Genomic DNA, 20,328 nt, shown 5'->3' with positions numbered 1-20,328 from the left:
TTTGGGAAAAATGCCTATTCAATTCTCGAATTTTGCATTTTTTTAAAAAAATAATTTTTACCCTTCAACTATTAAATATATCATTTTACCTTCTGAGTGTTCAAAATTGTTAATATTCCACCTACCTCTAAATGATGTAGCTTTCGTGCTTTCTTTATTGGCTTTGACATCCCAAATGAACTAAGGACGTTAAGTGTACGCTTTAAAAAAAGTTCGACAGGCAAAACAGTTATACTAAACGATTGGAAGGTTAAAAATGTACACATATGATATTTTGAGGGCCAAATCAATTATTTGCCCAATCATGTTACATAAATTGGTAATCTCAGAAAGGCAATGGAAAATGCATTGTCTTGCCATTAAATTCTTCGAACAAAGTCATATGGTAGTTTGACGTTCTGTTGGGGTTTTTCTTCACAATCAAGAATTACATGAAAATGATCTTGATACTTGAAATAATCTATTTTTAGGTCATTTGATAAAGTTTCTTCATTAGTTTTTTTTTTTTTTTTGGTAGAGAAATCAAACTCATGACACAATCATCACTTGGGTTTTGCTTAACCTTTTTACCGTTTGCAATAGCCATATGAAATGAGGGTAGTTTTGAAACATTTTAGCTTTCGAGGAGCTTATCAAGAACTTGCACAAAATCTTTTGCAACAAAAATAGTGGGCTAAAGAGAGTAAATTTTTGTGATCAATATGCTATGGTAAGCAAGTAGTTGAATATAATGAATAAGGTTATAGTACTAAAAAAATTGTTCTTTTGTGACTGAAGGGTACTTTAATTATGAATTTTTCTAATGGTTGCCCTATACACACCTACATTCCATCCAACCTATATATACAAACACACACACACACATAAGTTGGGCTATTTTCTTATCTTATCTAGATGTACTTATTTGTATTTTTCAAAAGAGATTATTTCATATTGTATTTTGACGATTAATATCAAATCTCAAACTGAAGAAAAGTTTATCCATAAGTTAAGTAAAAATAGAATTAGCCACTAATGCTGAAATGTTTTATTTAATAATACTGGAAAAAGGCTATTTTGTCTGAAACATGTTTGTTTGGATTGCTTCATATTTCCCCAATTTTATTTGCTTACATCATCTTTACAATTTCCAATACACCTTTTTATCTTCCCAATATCTTTTTATCTCACATACATCACATCACAAAAAGTGCTACAGTAAAAATATCTCAAATAATCCCAAATAACTTACAGTCCAAACAGACCGCGCGGACCATGCTATCTTCTTACCTGCATTCAATCTATTTGAGCCTAATAGAGGTAATATCATTGATTTAGTCTAATTTTCTTGGACCACTTTACAGCCACTTATATATCGTAGAATAAGCTTATTGTTAGTGTAACATGATTGCTAAACTACATTATGGGAAGATGAGTGCTTGCAATTCAAATTGAAATGGACATGCTTCTCCTACTGGCCTCTCCATTATGAATCCAATACCACAGTGGGAACCAGTAGCCAACTATCAGAAATTGCTAAAGAGAGAGCTTTCAAAAAAAAAAAAAAAAATTGGGGAGAGGAAAGGAAGAGGGGAACTTTTAGAAAGTCACCACTAAAGGTTGTTGTCCAAAATGGAGTGGGATTTGTGCCTTTAGCTTGAGGGTTGGCTGAAGGAAAGATGGTAGACATATTTTAAAAGAAAAATATTACACCTACCCCCTCCTCTTCTTTCTGTCCCCCAAAAAGGCCAATGAGGAAAGGAGTCAAGCAAGTGGATCTAAAAGCCAAAAAGATTTGCCACATACCATAAGTGCAGAACTGCACATCAATAGTTTCAGCCTTCCCTTGATAAGGAAGACCGAATTTGGCTAACTTGCCAGGTATTCTGAAGATTTACTACACTCTCTACACCACAGGAATTGTTCTAAGATCTGCCTAAGTTACAACAAAAAGTAACTGCCTACAAAAGGCAAACTGCTATTATTAGCTTTAATTTGTGTTGATGTCTAGTAAGTTTTTATACATGAGAAACACCTAACAAAGTGCACTCATTCTGTGCAATTTATGTCTGGCCTATCCATGACAATGGGAAATGACTGGAGAGAGTCAAGGGGGTTCAATTAGTCCTCTACAATGAAGGGACATAGAGCAGATCATGTCCTACCCTTCTTTCAGTTCCAGAAAAAAGCCGATGTCTAAGCATCCATTTATATCGCTATTCTCGAAAATAACACACTCCAAGAAGCAGAGTGGCCTCAATGTAAGGATCAAGCAGTTAGATGCAATTCTCTGATGCACCTGCAAGTCAATGCCATATACAGGAAGTATTAGCGTTCTCCAAATTGACTTGCAAAGGAGGATAGACAAAACTGTCTTTGAAAGGCCAGTAGGTTTGGGACCTATCGACGACCCCAGTGCCTATTGAAGTTGCCAGGTCTCATGTTTGGATTCCTATGGCCAAGATTCTGCTTGGGGATATCATGCAACTCCATTACTTGTACCGTTCGCTGCCTCTTGGCTGTCAGAGAATCCATAATCCACCGTTAGACTAAACAGAAACTCTTCAAACAACTAATAGAATCATTGAATCATATACTTGGTGTATCCTTAACTTCAAGCACTTCCAATGGATTTCTCATTTCTGAAAATATTTAAGGTTCAAAGGGGAATGAATGAAAGAACTAACCATTCTCAGCTTCTTGGTAGCGCTCCTGAAGCTTCCTTTTCGAGGCCTCTAGTTTTAATCGAACAGCCACATCATCTGAAGACCTCAATTTCTAGTTTAAAGAAAATGTAATATTGTTAAAAAAAATCAGCAATCCAAACCTATCTAAAGTTAAATGTGGTCAATTATGATACTCACATTTGGCTGAGAAGGCAACTCCCTCTTCTGACTCGTTCCCTTATCAGATTTCTGCTGAGGTTTCATCTGGTATTGATCAACGCTTGGTTTTGCAGGTCTGCCTGGCCCAGATTCATCAAATGAGGGCTTATTTGGTTTTGCCACAGCTGCTTGTTTCTTCATCACGGCTTCCTGTTTCTTTGTTACAGCTTCTTGTTTCTTCATCTGTTCACCTTTCCGGTCTTTCGGAGGGCTAATCAAGTTGCCACGAATTTGTTGTTTCTGCCTTGGAACATTGTGGTTCTCCAGCGACGGCTTTCTGCCATTGTCACGGTTCTTGTTGAATTCCCCACTGTTTTGAGGATCTGAAACAATGTCCCCAATCAAAATGATACATCACCATTAGTGGGGAATTCAAATAAAGAACCGAATAGCAAAACCAAACTAGAAATTCAGAATGGCACAAAGTCAACTCACTTCCATCATCATCCATGCCGTCAAAGAACTTCAGAGATAGCAATCCCGGAAAACACAATTTTACAAAATCCAGTCAGCACATAAGCAAAAAAGGAAAACAAACTACTCATATTATGGATGAATTTAGATAAACCCACCTGTGAGAGCTCCATTGAAATATTCTGAGATGCAAAGAGAAATCCTTCATCTAGTGGAGGAGAAGGAAGCCCCTCCTCTTCATTAACTAAATCAGACTTTTTCATAGACTCTGGAGTTCCTTCTGCCAAATCGCAAGGCAAAACAAGCTCAGATTTTAGTGAGAATTGAAGAATAAAATGGGAAACAAATTAAGCTGGAAAACATAAATCCAGACGTACCATTTGCAATAGCTGCTGTAGCATTCATCCACTCATCTACCATGGTCACCCAGCCACTGCAATTCACAATGACAGAAACAGAAAATACATAACTTTTCTTTAACAGCATGAGATATGAATGTAAAGGAAATGAAGTCACATTCTTGAACAGAATGGCATGCAAAGACAACGAGGCCTGCCTAACTTTATGAGAAGTGGGAGGCATCTCTGCTGTTCATATGGTTCTGATCACACAAAATAAATCCAGAATAGAGCAAAAAGGAAAGGCAATGCACAAAGTTTGGACGCATTTATAAACACACCTAGGAATCGACAAAAGTAATTAATACAATATCTAAGCATAATTTAGAGATCGACAAGTTAAGTCAAGCAGTTAATACGATGTGTGTCGAAACATGTCAATAATAACAGAATCCCGTTTTTACAGCAACGAATCTATACGTATAAAAGCACGAGAACAACATTTGCTAATTATTCTTTTCTATTTCTTGCAATGATTTGCACATCAAATGATATCATTCCAAAAAATGATCAATAGGCAGGAGTTTCATACTCGACAAGTGTCTTTGCAAGCTGCCTAATCTGCTTTGATCCATGTCTCCGCAGAGCATTAACAGACTTTCCAATCTCTGTTGCCTGAAGTAAAAATATCTCAATTAAGTACATCATATGTCAGCATAAGTGCTAGAAGATCAAAGAAGTCAGAACTAGTTCTGAGACATATGGCAAATAAAATCTAGTAAGGAGACAAGGTTGCTCAAACCTTTAAAACCTCTACAGACAAAGCCATGATTTGCAGCCTTCTCAGAGAATCAAATATTACTGAATCAGGCTGTGGCAAAAGAGCACCAACAGTCAAAACCAGCTCAATGAAATGATAAAGAAACTAACAACCTATCAAAATAACTAATCACATGGAGATCATTCGAGCTACATGAAGAAAAACATATATAGTCAAATCACACAAACCTAATCTGCACCTGAACTAGGAGAAGCAAATTTTCACTTGGAACAAACAGGAAGCAGTACCAAAAAGTGTTCCTGATCCTTTTGATGAAATGTAATATTCGTAGATTAACCAAACATGCTTACTGAAAATTTTAGCCACATTCCACCTCAAGAACACAAAAAAGAAAAAAAAAATTCTTTACACCAAATCTCAGCCGAAAAAAAAAAAAAAACAGTTCAAAATTTATACGGAATTCATCGACACAAATACCCATCAAACTAAAAAGAACTGAAGAATAGCACACAAAAATGTAAACTGATGCAAGAGAAAAAGTCAATGAAAAGGATAAGGTGGATTTAAACCTCATCTTCACTGTTTTCAAGAATCTCTTTGATCCTTGTGACCTCTCCAAAATTCTGAGACTCTTCCTCAATTTCATCACTCAATGCCTCAGCATCCCCATAACTGTAAGTGCTAACTTGATGATTCAGATTTCTTTCCAGCTCTTCGGCATCACCATCACCATGATTATCAATCTCATTACAATTCACTTTGCTTTCTTTAGTCCTAACCTCCTCAACGTCAGTCCTCCTGCCAAATTCACTGTTACACTTGTCTTCCTCCTCTTCTTCTTCCCCATCACAGCCATCATTTGGTACCGCTAATTCTAGCTTGTCACAGCCAAAACACTTGGTTACTTTGCATGTGAAAAGCAATTCAGCGATTCGATCTCTTCTCAACTTGAACTCTTTAGGAGAATCAATAGAAGCAATCATAATTGCTCTCTCAATTATACAAAAGATATCAGAATTTGCAGTCAAAAAATAGTCCCTCCATTTATCAAGAGGCCCTGAAGTCTTGGCCATGACTGAAGAATCAAGGCCTCAAAATCAAATTCCGATCACAACCCAGATATCAAAATCGAGTCTTTTTTAAGCTCCAGGTATCAAAATCCAATCTTTATCAGATTTTGATGAAGCCCAGAAATCAAAAGACTCAAATTCCAACAGAATTCTTATCAGAAAAAGGACTAAAACTTCTGATTATCCTTCAGTGTTGACTCAGAAGTTGAATAGACTGTTGATATCTGATGAAACAGATTATCAGTTACTTTTTCAGATGATCAGATATCAAGGAACAAAATGAATTTTCAATTATTAATTCTAGAAAAAACAAAATCCAAGTAAATCTATATTAGCTACCTATTCTGGGAATATATATATCTGAAAAATAGAAAGAAAATCTAAATCCTTAAAAAGGGCTTTGATCAGGTGTAGATGAAATTGGAATGAAGATTTTACTCAGAAATAATGAATGGAGAAATCCAGAAAAAAGTTTATGTCCTAATTGACGGAAAGAAATTCAGAGAAGAATATATGTTAAAAAGTTGGAGAGATTCTCTCTCTCTCTCTCTCTCTCTCTTTCTTTGGATTTTATGTTTCCTTTTTAATTTCCTTGATTTTAATTTTCATCTCCTTCAGCTTCTCTCTCCTGAATATAATACAGGAGATGCTGTTGAGAGGAAGGACAGAGAGAGAAAAATGTTGTTGGATTTTCTTTATTTTATTTGTCTTTCTGCATTCTGTAATTTATATTTTATTGTGGAAATTAAAGGGTGAAAACAAAGGGCAGGTGATCAGCACAAAGGGCGGGTTCAAAGAAGGTTCAAAGCGGTTTTACTTTTACATATAATATTTGCTTTCCTTAGGTCTACCACTACTTTATTATTGTAGAAACTAGCTAGTGGTCGTACCATTCAACGAGGGGAAGAGGTGTGTTTTTTTTTTTTTTTTTTATCTCATTAAAACAAGATAAGAGACAAATAAAAAAAAGAAAGAGATGGTTTTGGTGGCTTTATAGTTTTGGTCATCCATGGTTTGGAAATGTCAACATTGTTGGGCCATCATTCCAATTCTTGGAAATTGACTTCATCATTTTCCCTCTTTTGCCCATTTGGAGCACTTTGGACATGATAAGAGCTGAGCTAGTACGTTTGGATTACTGTTTTGTTTTCTGGAGGTTTCATAGAAATACATATGACATAAAATGATGATTGAAAAATATCTTTATATAAAATATAAAATTTTTTCATCAGAAAACTATAATCCAAAAGAGTCATAAATGAGCGATTGATTTAATTAGGGTTGTATCTTGTGATTTTGGAAATGTATAGAGTTGGAAATTCTGTGTTTGATAAATAGGTTAACGATATTTAATGTAAGTTATTTTCGTTAGACGATCGCTCATTTTGATGATCGTAGAATAATTAAGTTTTCTTTTTTGCGCTAAAAATCTAGTTGATTTGTGATCAAGTGAACAATTAAACGCTTGTTGTTCAAAACAAGAATTGCGTGAGAAAGGAAGAAAGTATAACTAAAGCAACTTAATAACGCTATTGTGATTAACTAAACAATGTAGTCATGTCAATTTGTTGTATTATCGTATAATAACATCAAAATTAGGTTTCGTGGTGACTCAATTTTGGCTGCGATACATGCAAGTAATTGATGGACAAATTTGTATAATTCGAATTATAGAAAAATGAAAGATCAACCTATATTTTTTTTTTTAAAAAATCAATCCATAGTCCTCTAAGAAAAGGAAAAAATATACTTTGAAAAAGGAATAGAAGTAGTAATTTTCAATTCAAATAGCTTTTTGGCTTTTTATTTGCATAAATAAGAAATAGCCCTCACATATATATATATATATATTTTTGCCCTTAAAATGTATAAAAGCCCATTTAATTCACAAATTATAAAAACATTTTCTTCTTATTTCCTTTTTTTCTTAATAAAGTAAAAGCAAACTGACCTTAATATTTTCTACTAATTTCATTAGTATTGCTTAAGATTTTTAAATACATAAAGTTGGTTTGAACTTATTATATATATCAAAAAGGTCATTTTAACTCCTTTTTTTTTTGTTTGGTTTATTTCTAAAGAAAGGTTGTTTGGATTTTGGACTTTTTTGAGGATTGGGTTTGTTGAGAGAGGCGGTAGAAGAAGACTTTGGAATGATACTACAGTGACGCGCGTTTCACGTGTTGATGTGCGACTCTGCGTTTGTTTTTGTACGCTTGTGACAGCGTGTGATTTTCTGAACCAGACGCTTTTCTCTTCTATTGGCCGCCGAACTCGTGTCCGTTCTTCAGCGATTTCTGAGTTTAATAGTAAAATACTCGGCGACTCGACTTCTGATTTACTGGTCACGCCTTGCTAAACTGACGTGACTGTGATGCAAAAAGTGCAATAAAAACGCTAGCCATCTATGTGGGACCCAATCACCTTGTAATGTGGTGCCCTGGATAGAGAGCCCCATAACTCTTCTCCTCGGTTTAATCTCCTTTTTGTTTTTCTTTGTACATTTTTTGGGGGAAAATTCATAATTTTAGAATTTTGGGTGGGCCAAGTAATAATATAATAGATGTCAAATGTGGGAAGAACTTAATTAAGATGATATGGGCACGTACATAAATTTGTTAAGAAGTTAATATGAGCATTAATGATGCAATTAATTTGGCAAATTTCTGATATATGTATCATTATTGGAGTGAGATTTGCTATAGATATAAAAGCCTGTGGTGTGAAAACTTTGCTTTTGAGTTTTGCTCATTAAGGCATGTCGTAATCTCTATGGTTGGTATCATTTCAATCCAACTAATGCTTGGTCCCAAAAAGTAAAATTCCAGCTAGTGCTTAAATCTAATTAAATTGTGAAATATTTCTAGCCATATGGGTCTGTCTACGGGCATCTCTTGAGTACTAGTTAAAATATATTTTATGTGTCATATATTTAGAAATATAAGATTAATTAGGAAAAGTAAATAAATACAAGGGAAAGTAGACAAGATTAAATACAGAAAGTATATAGATACAAGAGATGGAAATAATTATTTATATATGTATATACATAATAAATTAGATGAATTTTAAATGCATTAGCAGGTGTCTCGCTAGAAAAACCACTTATCACATGAGATTTTAAATAACCACTTGAGTTTTGAACGAATAGGTGGCGGATATATTTAAAATTTTGGGATAAGTGAAATAGATAATGGTAGCTTTGAAAAAATTTTGTAATTTTTAAATCCCCAGCCCATGACTTGCTTTCGAATTTTGCTCATTAATGTTTCAGGTATGTCATAACTCATAATCGTCATGTTTGGTATGATTCGATCCAACTAATGCTTAATTCAAGAAAATAAAGTTCTAATTTTTTTATTAGTATTAATTTTCAGTGTATATACTATCGTCGTTGAAAGCATAATAATCAATTTAAATTTAAATTTAATATTCAACCACGATAGTGCATACATTATAAGTATATATAAAATCTCTATTAATTAATCTATAACATATTTGTGATTATATACAACAACAGTGCTAGAGCCTGTTTCGTTCGGGTTGCAATGCCTTTATTAAAAATATACTTTTAAAGGATAAAAGCACTTTTAAGGTGCATTTGCAACCATTCGGTGTTTCTTTTTTTAAGTAATAAGTTTTCAAGATTTTACGTGATATAACACATAACTTTTTTCTTTTCCTTTTTAGTGAAAAACAAGAGATTATTAGATTTTTATCAGTTACGTACAAGTTGCGATGCATTTACTAAAAATATATTTTTAAGAGGAAAAAAAAGGTATAAAAGCGCTTTTAAAGTGCTTTTACAACCATTCGGTGCTTCTATTTTTAGTAATATATTTAGTTTCCAGGATTTTGAGTAATATAATACATAACTTTTTCTTTTCCTTTTTAGTGAAAAACAAGATTATTAGACATTATCAGTTAGGTATGTTGAGTATCCGTCAAGAAGATGACGTTTGATTTAAATCTTATCTAATTTTGACAAGCCACTAAAAATAAAAAGAATGACCACATAACATTAGTGGTGTATACTAAAAACTGTTCCAATACTGCAGCTCCTAAAATAAATTTCATTTTCCAAAATTTTAATTGCAATAACGTTTTTTTTATAAAAATTTTTATTCTTGAAAATCTGAATTTACTTATCTTTGATTGTATAATACATTGAGAGTGTGTTGTCGTGCCCCAAATTTCAACAAAAGTAAAAATGGGGAGCAAGAATTGCAAATTATGCAAAAGCATTTTGCTTAATTTTATTTGTTCTCATTTTGAAAAACTGAAAGATTGTGACACATATCGAGAAAACAAGTAAATCATTTTTGTCAAATTTACTCCTTTTTCTTTTCACAAAAAAAAAAGAGAAAACTTTTTACTTCTTTTATTCTTCAAGTAAAAGTGTTTCTTTACTTAAAATGAAGGTGCAGTCACATCAAACTATCAAAGAATAATTCCCAGACCTAAAAATATTTCTTCTTGCCATCTTTGTAAGATTTTGCACAACCACCATTTATGTGGATAAGTATAATGCCAACATCTTTGTCTCATCTTACTAGATTATTTGACCTTTGTCTTTGAAAAATTGAAACATGTGAGGAAAGCTCAATCGCAGCCAAAAAGTCTTATTGTAGACAATTGGTTTTATTTAAATCAGAGTAATTGCATGTGAAAAATTCTGTTTCCTCTATGGATTCCCTATCGCTTTTACCAAACATTAAACAGGAATTAAAGCCAATTTGTTTTTGTGCACAATTGTCGTGCATGCAGTGAGTAGTCCATTGAAGGGGGTCCCATAATAGAGATTATTTGTCAATTTTTTTTTCCTTGCATATCATCACATTTTTTAAACCATCGTTTAATCTCACAAACATCATATTAAAAAAATACTGCAGTATTTTTTCACATAATTATCCCAAATTTTCCTGTTGCATGTACAACTATAGAGGAAATATTTCCTGAACGGAATATAGAATTTTCTTATATTTTGAAGTTTTAGTTGGTGCAGGAGCTTCTGAAATTGGGCATGGACAAATGGATAAGTTTATTAAATTTCCATTCTTTTGACTATAATATTACTTTTTCTACTAGCATGTTAAATGCTTTATTTGGATGTAATATTTGTTTTGTGAATGAGTTACGTAATCAATTACTTAATGGGCATCGGCTAAAAACTTGTCTAAAACGATGAGTCAAACTCAGAGGTCTAAAACGAAAACTTTTATCCTTTGACTAAGTCGTTTTAAGTCAAAAAGTAACCGTTCATTAATCAGCCAGCGAAGGTAGTTACTGTTTTACCTCCCAAAGACCAACAGAAGAGCTTCACTTTTCTTGGTCAAAGTTTGTGGAATCCTTTGTTTTCTGAATAGTTCAACGAAGCATTAAAAGCATGAATTGATTTCATGGTCAACAGTTGTGTTAAAATTGAGACCAGCCAGTAAATGCACTCCTAAAAGTTGAAGTTTTTATCCGGAGATTGTGTCTTATTGAAGAAACCCATTTGGATTTCTTTTTTCCTAAGTTTTTACAGGAAAAATACCGTAATAGTTTAATATATGTGAAATAAAAAAATAACAGTCACTCCTAAAAGGCTTTTTGCCTTTTTTTTTTAGTTGAACAAGGTATTGCTTTGAGTTTCTCATATTTTTTTTTTATTATTAAATGTAAATCTCTCAGTGTACGTCTATATGATGATTGCATTTGATTTTGATTAATTCAGAATCGAGCACTGAGAATCGGCTCTCCTAATATTGTTTCTTCCATCCACAGTAGAGCTAAACAATGAAGTAGTTTTGAGTTTCTCATATTTAGTACAACTAAACAATGCACGCGAAAATTGTGAGATTCTTTTAGGTCATAAAATTTAACGTGGAGAAAAAAAATAAGAAAATAAGGGGTCATACCATTTATTTGCTTATCTATTTACAATTTAGTCGCTTAATCATTATTATTCTATCAATATTTCTTTTTTCTTAATTAATTTTTAAAGCAACTCTTTGATGGTCAGTCGATAATGCACAGAAAACAGTTCTTCTGTTGGCTGTCCCTGCCCCATTGCCCTATCTTGGACCCATACCATAAGCCTTTGTCCCTTCGAATGTTTATGCATGTCAAACCGTTAAAAGTTTATTTTTTTTTTCCTTGTTACTTACAAGCCATAATTTGTCAATTCCACTAGTTCGGTTTGGTAGGCTGTTAGAGTTTGGTGAGTGTGGAAAGGTTGCAATGAGTAACTCTATTTAACAGATCCCTAGTGATGCGAATATGCTTCCAACCATTAGTGTATAGGGTGACTTCTAAGATTTTTCTTACTCTCAAGTCTTTATCTTTTAGCCCTAAATTCTTGCACTATTCTCGAGCGTGATTTTTGATCTATTTCACCTGCTGAAATTTGAGGGAAGGATTTTGGTCATCCTTGTAGACTGACTTTGGATGTAAATTTTCCACGTCGAGGGCAAATTCACACACTACACACACTTTACACATTTTGATATATCACCATTACAATTTTCAATACACTTTTTTATCTTCCCAATTATCTTTTTATCTCACATACATCAAATCACAAAAAGTGCTATAGTAAAAATATCTCAAACAATATACAATCCAAACACATTCATAGCAATTTACATTTTTCATTTTTTCCACGTCGAGGGCAAATAATCCATTAGATCATTCTTCAGCCACTCTGCATAGTTTTGTGGCGGCAATACGCATATATAGGTTAATTCTATTTTGCACCTTTTAACTGTATTTGTATTTTCACTTTGTTCTCTAAACTTTAAAATGTGACATTTTAATTCCTAAAATATAATTTGTTCCACTTAAGTAAAATTATTGACAAAAGTGAAACAAAGTTTATACTAATTAAGTTAGATAAATTTTATACTGTAGGAGCTAAATGGGAAGTGTTTTGTATTTTAGGGACTAGTAGATTCTATACTCCACATTAAAGTGAAAATTCTTGTATAGTTAAAAGGTGTAAAGTGAAATTAACCCGTATCAGAAAACCAACTTGTATATACATTTTTTTTTTTTGCCAACAAAATATAGTGTGCTAAATCTAAAGCTAGTCAGCAGACTCAAGAAAAACATAATACAATTGGAATCCACGTGTCAAAACACACACGCACAGGCACACCACATGGAGACTTTATATTCAACTATTTGCCACAGATTTATTTCATATATCATATGATGAGAGCACTTACGTTGAATGACCCATTGATAAGTCATTTGTAGTGCAAATCAGCAAATGCTCATTTTTTTTATGTATACAAGATGCTAGACCTTCAAATGTTCTTCATTCCCATAATTGTCTTCGCGGGCTTTATGCAAATCGAACCACTAAAACTTTTTCCTTCTTTTCTTTTATTTGTCTTCTTGTTTCTTGGGTATGATATGCTAGAGTTTGTAAAGAATTGTTGGCAGTTTGGTAGAGGTTGTAAGTTAGGTGTAGGTCAATCAAGTGTGAGTTTTAAGCTGTCACCCAAGCAAATTAGTCAGTCAAGGATCAGCAAGCTGGCCCATGAGAATCATGGCTTTTGGTGCGTATTTCAGGCTAAGTTCTGGTCGTTTAATGATGCTTTCGCTTATATATTTCATCTATATATATTGTTTCGACTCATATGACCTTAACATCTTGGAGGATTTTATTTGCCGCACACTTGTAACAATGCCACTGCAGTTTCTAAGATGAGATGGTTTTAGTATATGTTAATAGTATAGCTAAAATGTTTATGGTTCTCTTCTTTAATTTAGAATTAGGTGGCATACTGATGTTATAAAGGCTGCCTAACAGGAGTCTTGTAGCCTGTAGAAGACTTAGGCGAATAATTCTAGACCTTTCAAGTGCTTGAAGTTTGGGTCATCCCCAAATAGAAGTTGGAACTAAATGTAAACCTATGATAATTGTATAATTACATGAGTGCTCTAAAAGCTAGATGTTTCTAATCCATGAAAATTTGACTTGAACACGGACGGAGATGGAAAATTTGAGCTTTTATGCATTTAGATGCCTGTTGGAGTAAACATTAAACATTTTTGTTGAAATAGAAAATTTCAAAGAAAGTATAATTCGTACGCTCTATTTCGGTTAGTTGTTTCTTTTAACTGCTAGTTTTTTCGAATCCAATATTATGATAACACATTCCAAAAACACTCCAAGTAACTTACCAAAAGCATTATATATATAACACACTACCCCTTTTTTTTTACCACTACGTACTACCCTCTCCTCCCATCGCCTCTTCATTCCTCTCCTTCTTCTCCACCATCGTCCCTCCTCTTTTCTCTTTTCCCTCCCTCCAGATTTGGTAACGGAAAGAAAGGAGAAGGGAGAGGAAAAAGAAAGATAGGGAGAGGGAAGAGGAAGAGGAAGAGGGAAGGGAAGATGGGAGGGGAGTGGAGGTTAGGGGTGCAGCTGATGGCAGTTGGAGGAGGGAAAGGTGGATAGTTGTGATAGGGAAGATAAAAAAAATTAAAAATACGCCAATAGAGTTATAAATTAAAAAAACTCCTAAAAAAATTCTAAATATATAAAGTTGTAGCAAAATTTTTTAAAAATACCCCTAAAGGTACCTTATTAATACAAACCTATAGCAATTTGAAGTCTAGTGTATTAACTAATAATTTCCCTTTTGATTGTTTTGTTATGTTTTTTTCATTAATTCTACTATACATGCTAACAATTTTCCATCAATTGTCACTTTTTTAACTTCCTCATCTTTTATTCTAAACACTTTGCCTCTTGAAGTTATGGAAAAGTTTCAAATACCCAAAACTTTCTCATACAGTTATATATATATATATATATATATATATATATATATTGGCTACTAATTTATTCAGAGAAGAAGGCCGTAGAAGGAATTATTCAGAAGAGAAGTTCTTACTCTACCAAACCAAGGAGTGGGGAAGGGGGAACCGCAGGTGGGTTCAACTCGAACATTGGCCATCTTCTTTCTCTATGCTTCTTACCATGAAAAAGCAAGGACAACCTAAACTTCTTCAACCTAAACTTCAACTAATAATTTTAGAATATTCCGTGCCCAAAACAGAGTTCAGGGCGCAAAGTGAGAACCGACAAAATGTTAAGGGCGCTAAGAGGGAATTAGTCTAAAGTACATCTTTCTTTATGCAGCAAAATAAAATATGTCTATTATCCACTTCCCTGACAAGACGATATGTCGACAGATAATCTAATTGAGCTGTTTCATTCTATGGTCGACGTTGAAGTTGAATTTGTAGACGTAAGGCAACGTTATCATTCTTTGCTGAAGTTAACTGATTTACTGTTAACAACCCTTTTTCTGTCTCTTTTTCTTTCGATAGTAAACCATTTTTGAATGACAACTTTCAATAATGTCAACAAAGTTAGTACCGGTATGGATTTCCTGTTACTCTTTTACAAAGGTGACAAGTGTACTTACATGCAACATAAGTAAACTATTCATGGCATACTCATCCTTGCAAATAGTAATTAAGTGTCATTCTTTTTTTTTAATAAGTGAAATTCAAAATCGCTTATTTATGATCTTTCTCATTTTATCATTTAATTCAATCTCAATAAATAAGTGTGATTCTAATGTGATATGTAACACCAAATTACTTTTATGTAGCACCGCGTGTAACCGAAAAGTTCCAGAATCATGCACCTGTATTTGTTGCAGGGGTACCAACTAGCTAGGCTAGTATTGCTTAGCCCTTAAACATCAGCCAAATTACTCTTATGAAGGGTTAGAATTTAGAAGTGAAAGCATGACAAAACATAAGACTTAATTGAGGTCCAATTTCTGAAGTTAGTTTAGAGTAGTTGGAGGGAAAGGGGGGGTGTCTTAGGAGGAAGATTTATTAGCAGTTTCTTCTGTTTCTACTTTCTATTAGATGTACAGAATTTGTTCCCAAAGTGAGTGTACAAGACTCTAAGTAGCATTAGTTAAAAGATTTTCTAGGAATATTGAAGGATGAGGGATTTCATAAAGGGAAAGAGATAATTTCAAAACCTCTCTTGAGGTTTCTAATAACTTCACTGGTAAGTCCTATAGAATCTAATATTACACTTGCCTCCCCAAATTTGAGTTTACTACAATAAAGTCAGAGCATCTAAATAAAAATTTATATGAAATTTATATAAAAAATTTCATATAAATTTATAAATATTTTTTAGTTTACCCTTGCATGACTTGCATAACAATTTTAACTTAGAAAATGCCAATAAAAGGAGATAACTTGATTTTACAAAAAGTACTTATGATGTGTTGATGAGAAAGTGTTACAAGGTGTTTAGAATTCCACAAAGAAGAAACAACCTTATAACAGGTAGATAATAGCAAAGGCATCGATAGAGGGAAAAGTATGAATTTATAAATATAAAAGTCAGTCTAGGGAAATTAAATCATTCATTCTTTGATGTTGTGAAATGTGAATATGGTACCTATTTATGATAGATGTGATCATATAAGGTACTTCATTATTGCCAATCAAGATTGATTTTTCTTCCCTATTTTCTTTTGCAATTTCAATGCTTTTTTTGAAATTAAACTTTAGAATTCCTTGTGGCCTTGATTATTTCCAAGCATCAGAATTTAGATATTAAATTCTCCATGCATGGTTTTTGTACCATACCTGGTTGTTTGTAGCTTGCGATATTTAATATTTTTGGGATCAACTTTTTCTTTTTCTTGTGCATTTTCAAGTTATTTCTTGAGTTAAATTTGTCACATTGCTTGTTGGCATGTCCATACTTACCAAAAACAAAAAGAAATTGTTACATCAATTTTTCATGAGCCCTATAAAAGAAATTTGGGAATGAAAAATCCCCCTTAACATTACATAGATATATTTTTTATGTACATGTGTTGAAACTAAAAATAAGGGAAGCAGTTGTAATATATGAAATCCTAGGAAAGCCAAGTGAAATTATTAGAATTTTTATTGGGAGCTTTTTGAGGTTATCCCAAAAGGAAATTGAGTAGTTAAATAAATCTTTTTTTCAATCCTCCCATCCCCAATTATCAGGCATAGAATCTGAATATTGAATTTGATAGCAGGAAAGATTCTAGAACTCTCCCTTGACCACTGAATTAACCCTGGTGGTTAGTAGTTAAATAAATTGAAACTACTTTAAACCAAAATTTCTTTGTTACTTCTACTTTTGGGTTATAAATGAAATACAAATGAATGAGTTACACTGTTACACACGGCTTTTTCTGTACAAGTAAAAAGAAATGTTGGTACCACATGATCGTCCTCTAATCATGTACGAACACCTATGTGACAAATTTTCTCAATGTTCGGTATCTAACATGCAAGAATTCTTAAAAGTATCCACTGAACAGGATTACCCGTCAATACTAACTTGCCATGTACTCAAGATCATTAACTTCTGCAACAAGAAAATAAAGTTTTGAATTTCGTTACTCAAAGAAAAATCCTAGTGCAGGTCCAACTTTTTCAAATGAAATATTCAGGCAAAGATGTGGCGATTAACAATTGGTTGCCTTTGAGCCTTTGACATATATTTGAATGAAGAATAAGGGATTTTTTAATATGACATATTTGACATATGAGTTTTTAATAAGGGATTTTTTAATATGACATATTTGACATATTTAATATGACATATTTTTTAATATGAATTTTTTAATATGACATATTTGACAAACTTCAAGCAATCAGTTTTTTGACATATATTTGGTTGCCTTTGAACCTTTTGAAGATAAGAACTACCCATATAAGATATTAAAGTGAGCTGATTATTACGAAGAGATTTGAAGGGATAACTTTTTATGCATAAGAAATCGATACAAATCGTTTTGAAGAATCTTAGAAAGCATTATGACGATCCAATCTTCAACTGCATCTTTTGACATCACCAAATTCCTAGGAATTGAACTGCACCAAGTATCACTATTAATCTTAATATAGCTTTAAAATAAGGGAAAATAGCCAATTTCATCCTTAAACTTTTCATTAGTGCTGATTTAGTCCCTAACTTTTATTCCTAACCAATTTGATATGTGAACATATTTTGCAGTTCCAATTAAGGATTTCCGTGGCGGCTTCACCACCTAAAACTAATATGGCTCTTAACTGACCAACCAAACAACAATGGTATTTTGGGAACATCACTTTTGGGGTTATAATAAATCAAGTAAATTGTGTAAAAAATCACAATATTAAACTTTTAAAAAGTTTTACCTGGTGATTTTTTACTTGATTTAAAATTTTTATTTGGTGATTTTTTATACGATTTACTTGTTTGATTACAGTCTTGTGATAATACACCTGTTTAATTAGTCAATTAGGAGCTAGATCAGTTTTAGGTAATGGTGCCACCGCGAAGGTCCTTAATTAGAATTGCGAAATAAGTTCAAATATTAAATTGGTCAGAAATGAAAGTTAGGGACTAAATCGGCACTAACAAACAATTTAGGGATGAAATTGGCCATTTTTCCTTAAAAGAAAAACCAAAGAAACTAAAACATGTTGTCCAAAAAAAAAAAAAAAGGCGTCAAATGCAATTCATACGCTTCATTTTCAAAACTTTCAAGTTATTAATCGATTCAGAGATCCGTGAAACACGATGGTACGAATTTGATGATGTCAAAATAAAAACACATTAATTCTCTTTCCGAATAAATAGGATTTGGATAAAAGAATGGTCATGAAACTCTAGATCATATGATCTGAATGAAGAATATATACTTATTGGTATTCTTTATTGCTTAACTTTTCCTTGACCCATAAGTTATAGGAATAATGTTATACCCAAGTTTAGATTCATGATATCTACATATATATATAGGTATATGTAAGTTAGGTACATGATACTTGACTTACACATATATATGTGTATGTATGTATGTATATTTCATGTCTAATATGTGTCTGAACCTCTTAGTGTAAAAATATTTTCTATTGATAGTGTAAAAAATATTAATCAATACATTAATTATCAAAATGACTCTTTTTGTTATCTACAAGAACAAAAGTGTCATGTTGGACACTCAAAGAAAGAGGAGATTTTCCAGACAGCCTATAAACTATTGTCTTTATGCGAATTTTGAGTTATCACAAATAAGCCCTTAAAAATGCTTAATTTAAGGACTTTTCATCAATTTTAGCTATTAGAGTTGATGGAATTAGCGGTAAAATTGATCAAACAAAAAATCAACCCACGAAAACAAACCTAAAAGGCCTCCTCGTTCATTATTTTATCAAATTAGGACTAGAAAAGATGAAAGATAAAAAAAGATGAGAAAATATTAAATTTCATGTTATTAGTTGACTTAATAGAGTTGGGTTTTAATCAAATCATAGGTTTATTTTTTTTATTTAGTTGGCTTAATATTTGTTGATCTAATTCCATTATATTTAACGTCCAAAATTGACGAATGTCTCTAAACTTAGCTTTATTTTTATTCAACGATTTATTTGTAATAATTTCTAATTGGGAGATCAAAACCGTGCAAAGTGAACAAATTTAGAAACCTGCCGAAACTTTGAATTTCAAAACTATTAGATTTCTGGTCCCTTTTTTTTTGCTTTTTTTTTTCTTGTCTTGTTTCTGCTGCTTTCGTGTTTCACGGTTTCGTAGAATTTTACGAGTTCCACGTGCTAAAGAAGTGACTTTCCACGATGTTGACTTTGAGAAGTTTTACCTCTCAATCGAGGAAAATTCCTCGACACGTAAATGATCCACAAATCAGTTGTCTTACGTGGACGCAAAGAATAAATTTTTTTTTTTTAAATCTGTAGAATTGGCAGCAGCTGATGGATGAATCATCAGTTCTTATCACTCTAGCTTTATTGGGAAAAAAAAGAGAAAAAGAAAAACCCAATGGATCTCAGGCCACGCTCAATTGAAGTATCGAATAGTGTTTTAACACGTGGAAATTAAAATTTGTTTTATCTTCTGGTTATTTCTGCCGACTTTTTATTTCTGTGACCTGTCTCAGAATCGTAACTTTTAGCTTTTTATTTCTATGACCTGTCACAGTAATCATAATTGCGAATATGAAAAGGTAAAATATAAAGTGATATAGAAAGTACCATGGAAGATCTTTTGTAAAATAATCATAAAAGATAGAGATGAGAATTGTGATCTGTACTTTTTTTTTTTCTCGTGAAAGAATTTGATTTAATTACCAATTGATGAATAATAACTACATATTCCTTAAAAAAAAAAATAATAACTACATGTTCCTTCAAAAAAAAAACTACATATGCATGTAACATGTGTCAATGTTCTAAGAGCTCACGTAAGTCAGTTACCCTTTAATGGCATTTGGCCTCCCGAAGATGCCACTTGTCACAGCAAAGTCAGCCATTTGTCCTACCTCGACAGATGCATTTAAAGGTCAAGTGAAAACTTCATGTGATCAATTTTTACATTATTCTTTGTTGAGCTTTGCTGTAGTAAAGATGATAATCAAATTCAGAGTTGGTGGAAGAGATTTAGACATCTACTCTCCATAAAAGATGGACGGTGTTGCAGGACAAAAACTTGGGTAGACCTCATTTTCAAAAATTTACTCTATTTGGATTAGTTATTTTTAGAGGTGTTTTGAAAAATTTTACTGTAATAATATATATGAAAAATTTTTACTATAAATTTTTTTTGAAATATTTGATATATTATATAGATGAGATGCTTTTTTGAGTTATTATATATTACTATAGTATTTTATTTGAAAAGCTTGTTTTTAAAAAAATGATCAATTCAAACAGAGCCATATTACTTAGTGAGATGGCATTACAAAATTTGATTCATTGAATTTTTAAAACCCGAGTCTACCCAAGTGTAAGTTGTGTTATATTAGTGCAAAATGAACTAAATGTGCATGGGAGGTGCATAATTT

The 20,328-nt window shown here is 32.5% G+C and overlaps 1 protein-coding gene across 1 annotated transcript; it reads right to left on the bottom strand.

Moving 5' to 3' along the window:
- Positions 1-1,758: 1,758 nt before the first annotated feature.
- Positions 1,759-5,809, bottom strand: LOC113776117 (probable mediator of RNA polymerase II transcription subunit 26b). The gene is made up of 10 exons (XM_027321197.1): positions 4,967-5,809; positions 4,419-4,487; positions 4,209-4,291; positions 3,656-3,711; positions 3,437-3,558; positions 3,300-3,327; positions 2,844-3,187; positions 2,667-2,757; positions 2,380-2,498; positions 1,759-2,278 (listed from the first exon to the last, which is right to left on the bottom strand). Exons 1-9 carry the CDS (start codon positions 5,468-5,470, stop codon positions 2,380-2,382), a joined length of 1,416 nt encoding a protein of 471 aa, XP_027176998.1. The 5' UTR covers positions 5,471-5,809; the 3' UTR covers positions 1,759-2,278.
- Positions 5,810-20,328: the final 14,519 nt, after the last annotated feature.

The sequence above is a fragment of the Coffea eugenioides genome, chromosome 6 (assembly GCF_003713205.1).
Source record: "Coffea eugenioides isolate CCC68of chromosome 6, Ceug_1.0, whole genome shotgun sequence".
NCBI classification, from domain to species: domain Eukaryota; kingdom Viridiplantae; phylum Streptophyta; class Magnoliopsida; order Gentianales; family Rubiaceae; genus Coffea; species Coffea eugenioides.
Note: the sequence above shows the minus strand (reverse complement) of the source record. Positions and strands in the feature narration are given on the sequence as shown.

Excerpts from the sequence above, each read along its gene's own strand:
- LOC113776117 (XM_027321197.1), bottom strand. The coding sequence starts at position 5,470 with ATGGCCAAGACTTCAGGGCCTCTTGATAAATGGAGGGACTATTTTTTG. Across the intron at positions 2,758-2,843 it reads AGTTGCCTTCTCAGCCAAAT|AAATTGAGGTCTTCAGATGA; the intron begins GTGAGTATCATA and ends TCTTTAAACTAG. Across the intron at positions 2,499-2,666 it reads CTACCAAGAAGCTGAGAATG|CCAAGAGGCAGCGAACGGTA; the intron begins GTTAGTTCTTTC and ends ATTCTCTGACAG.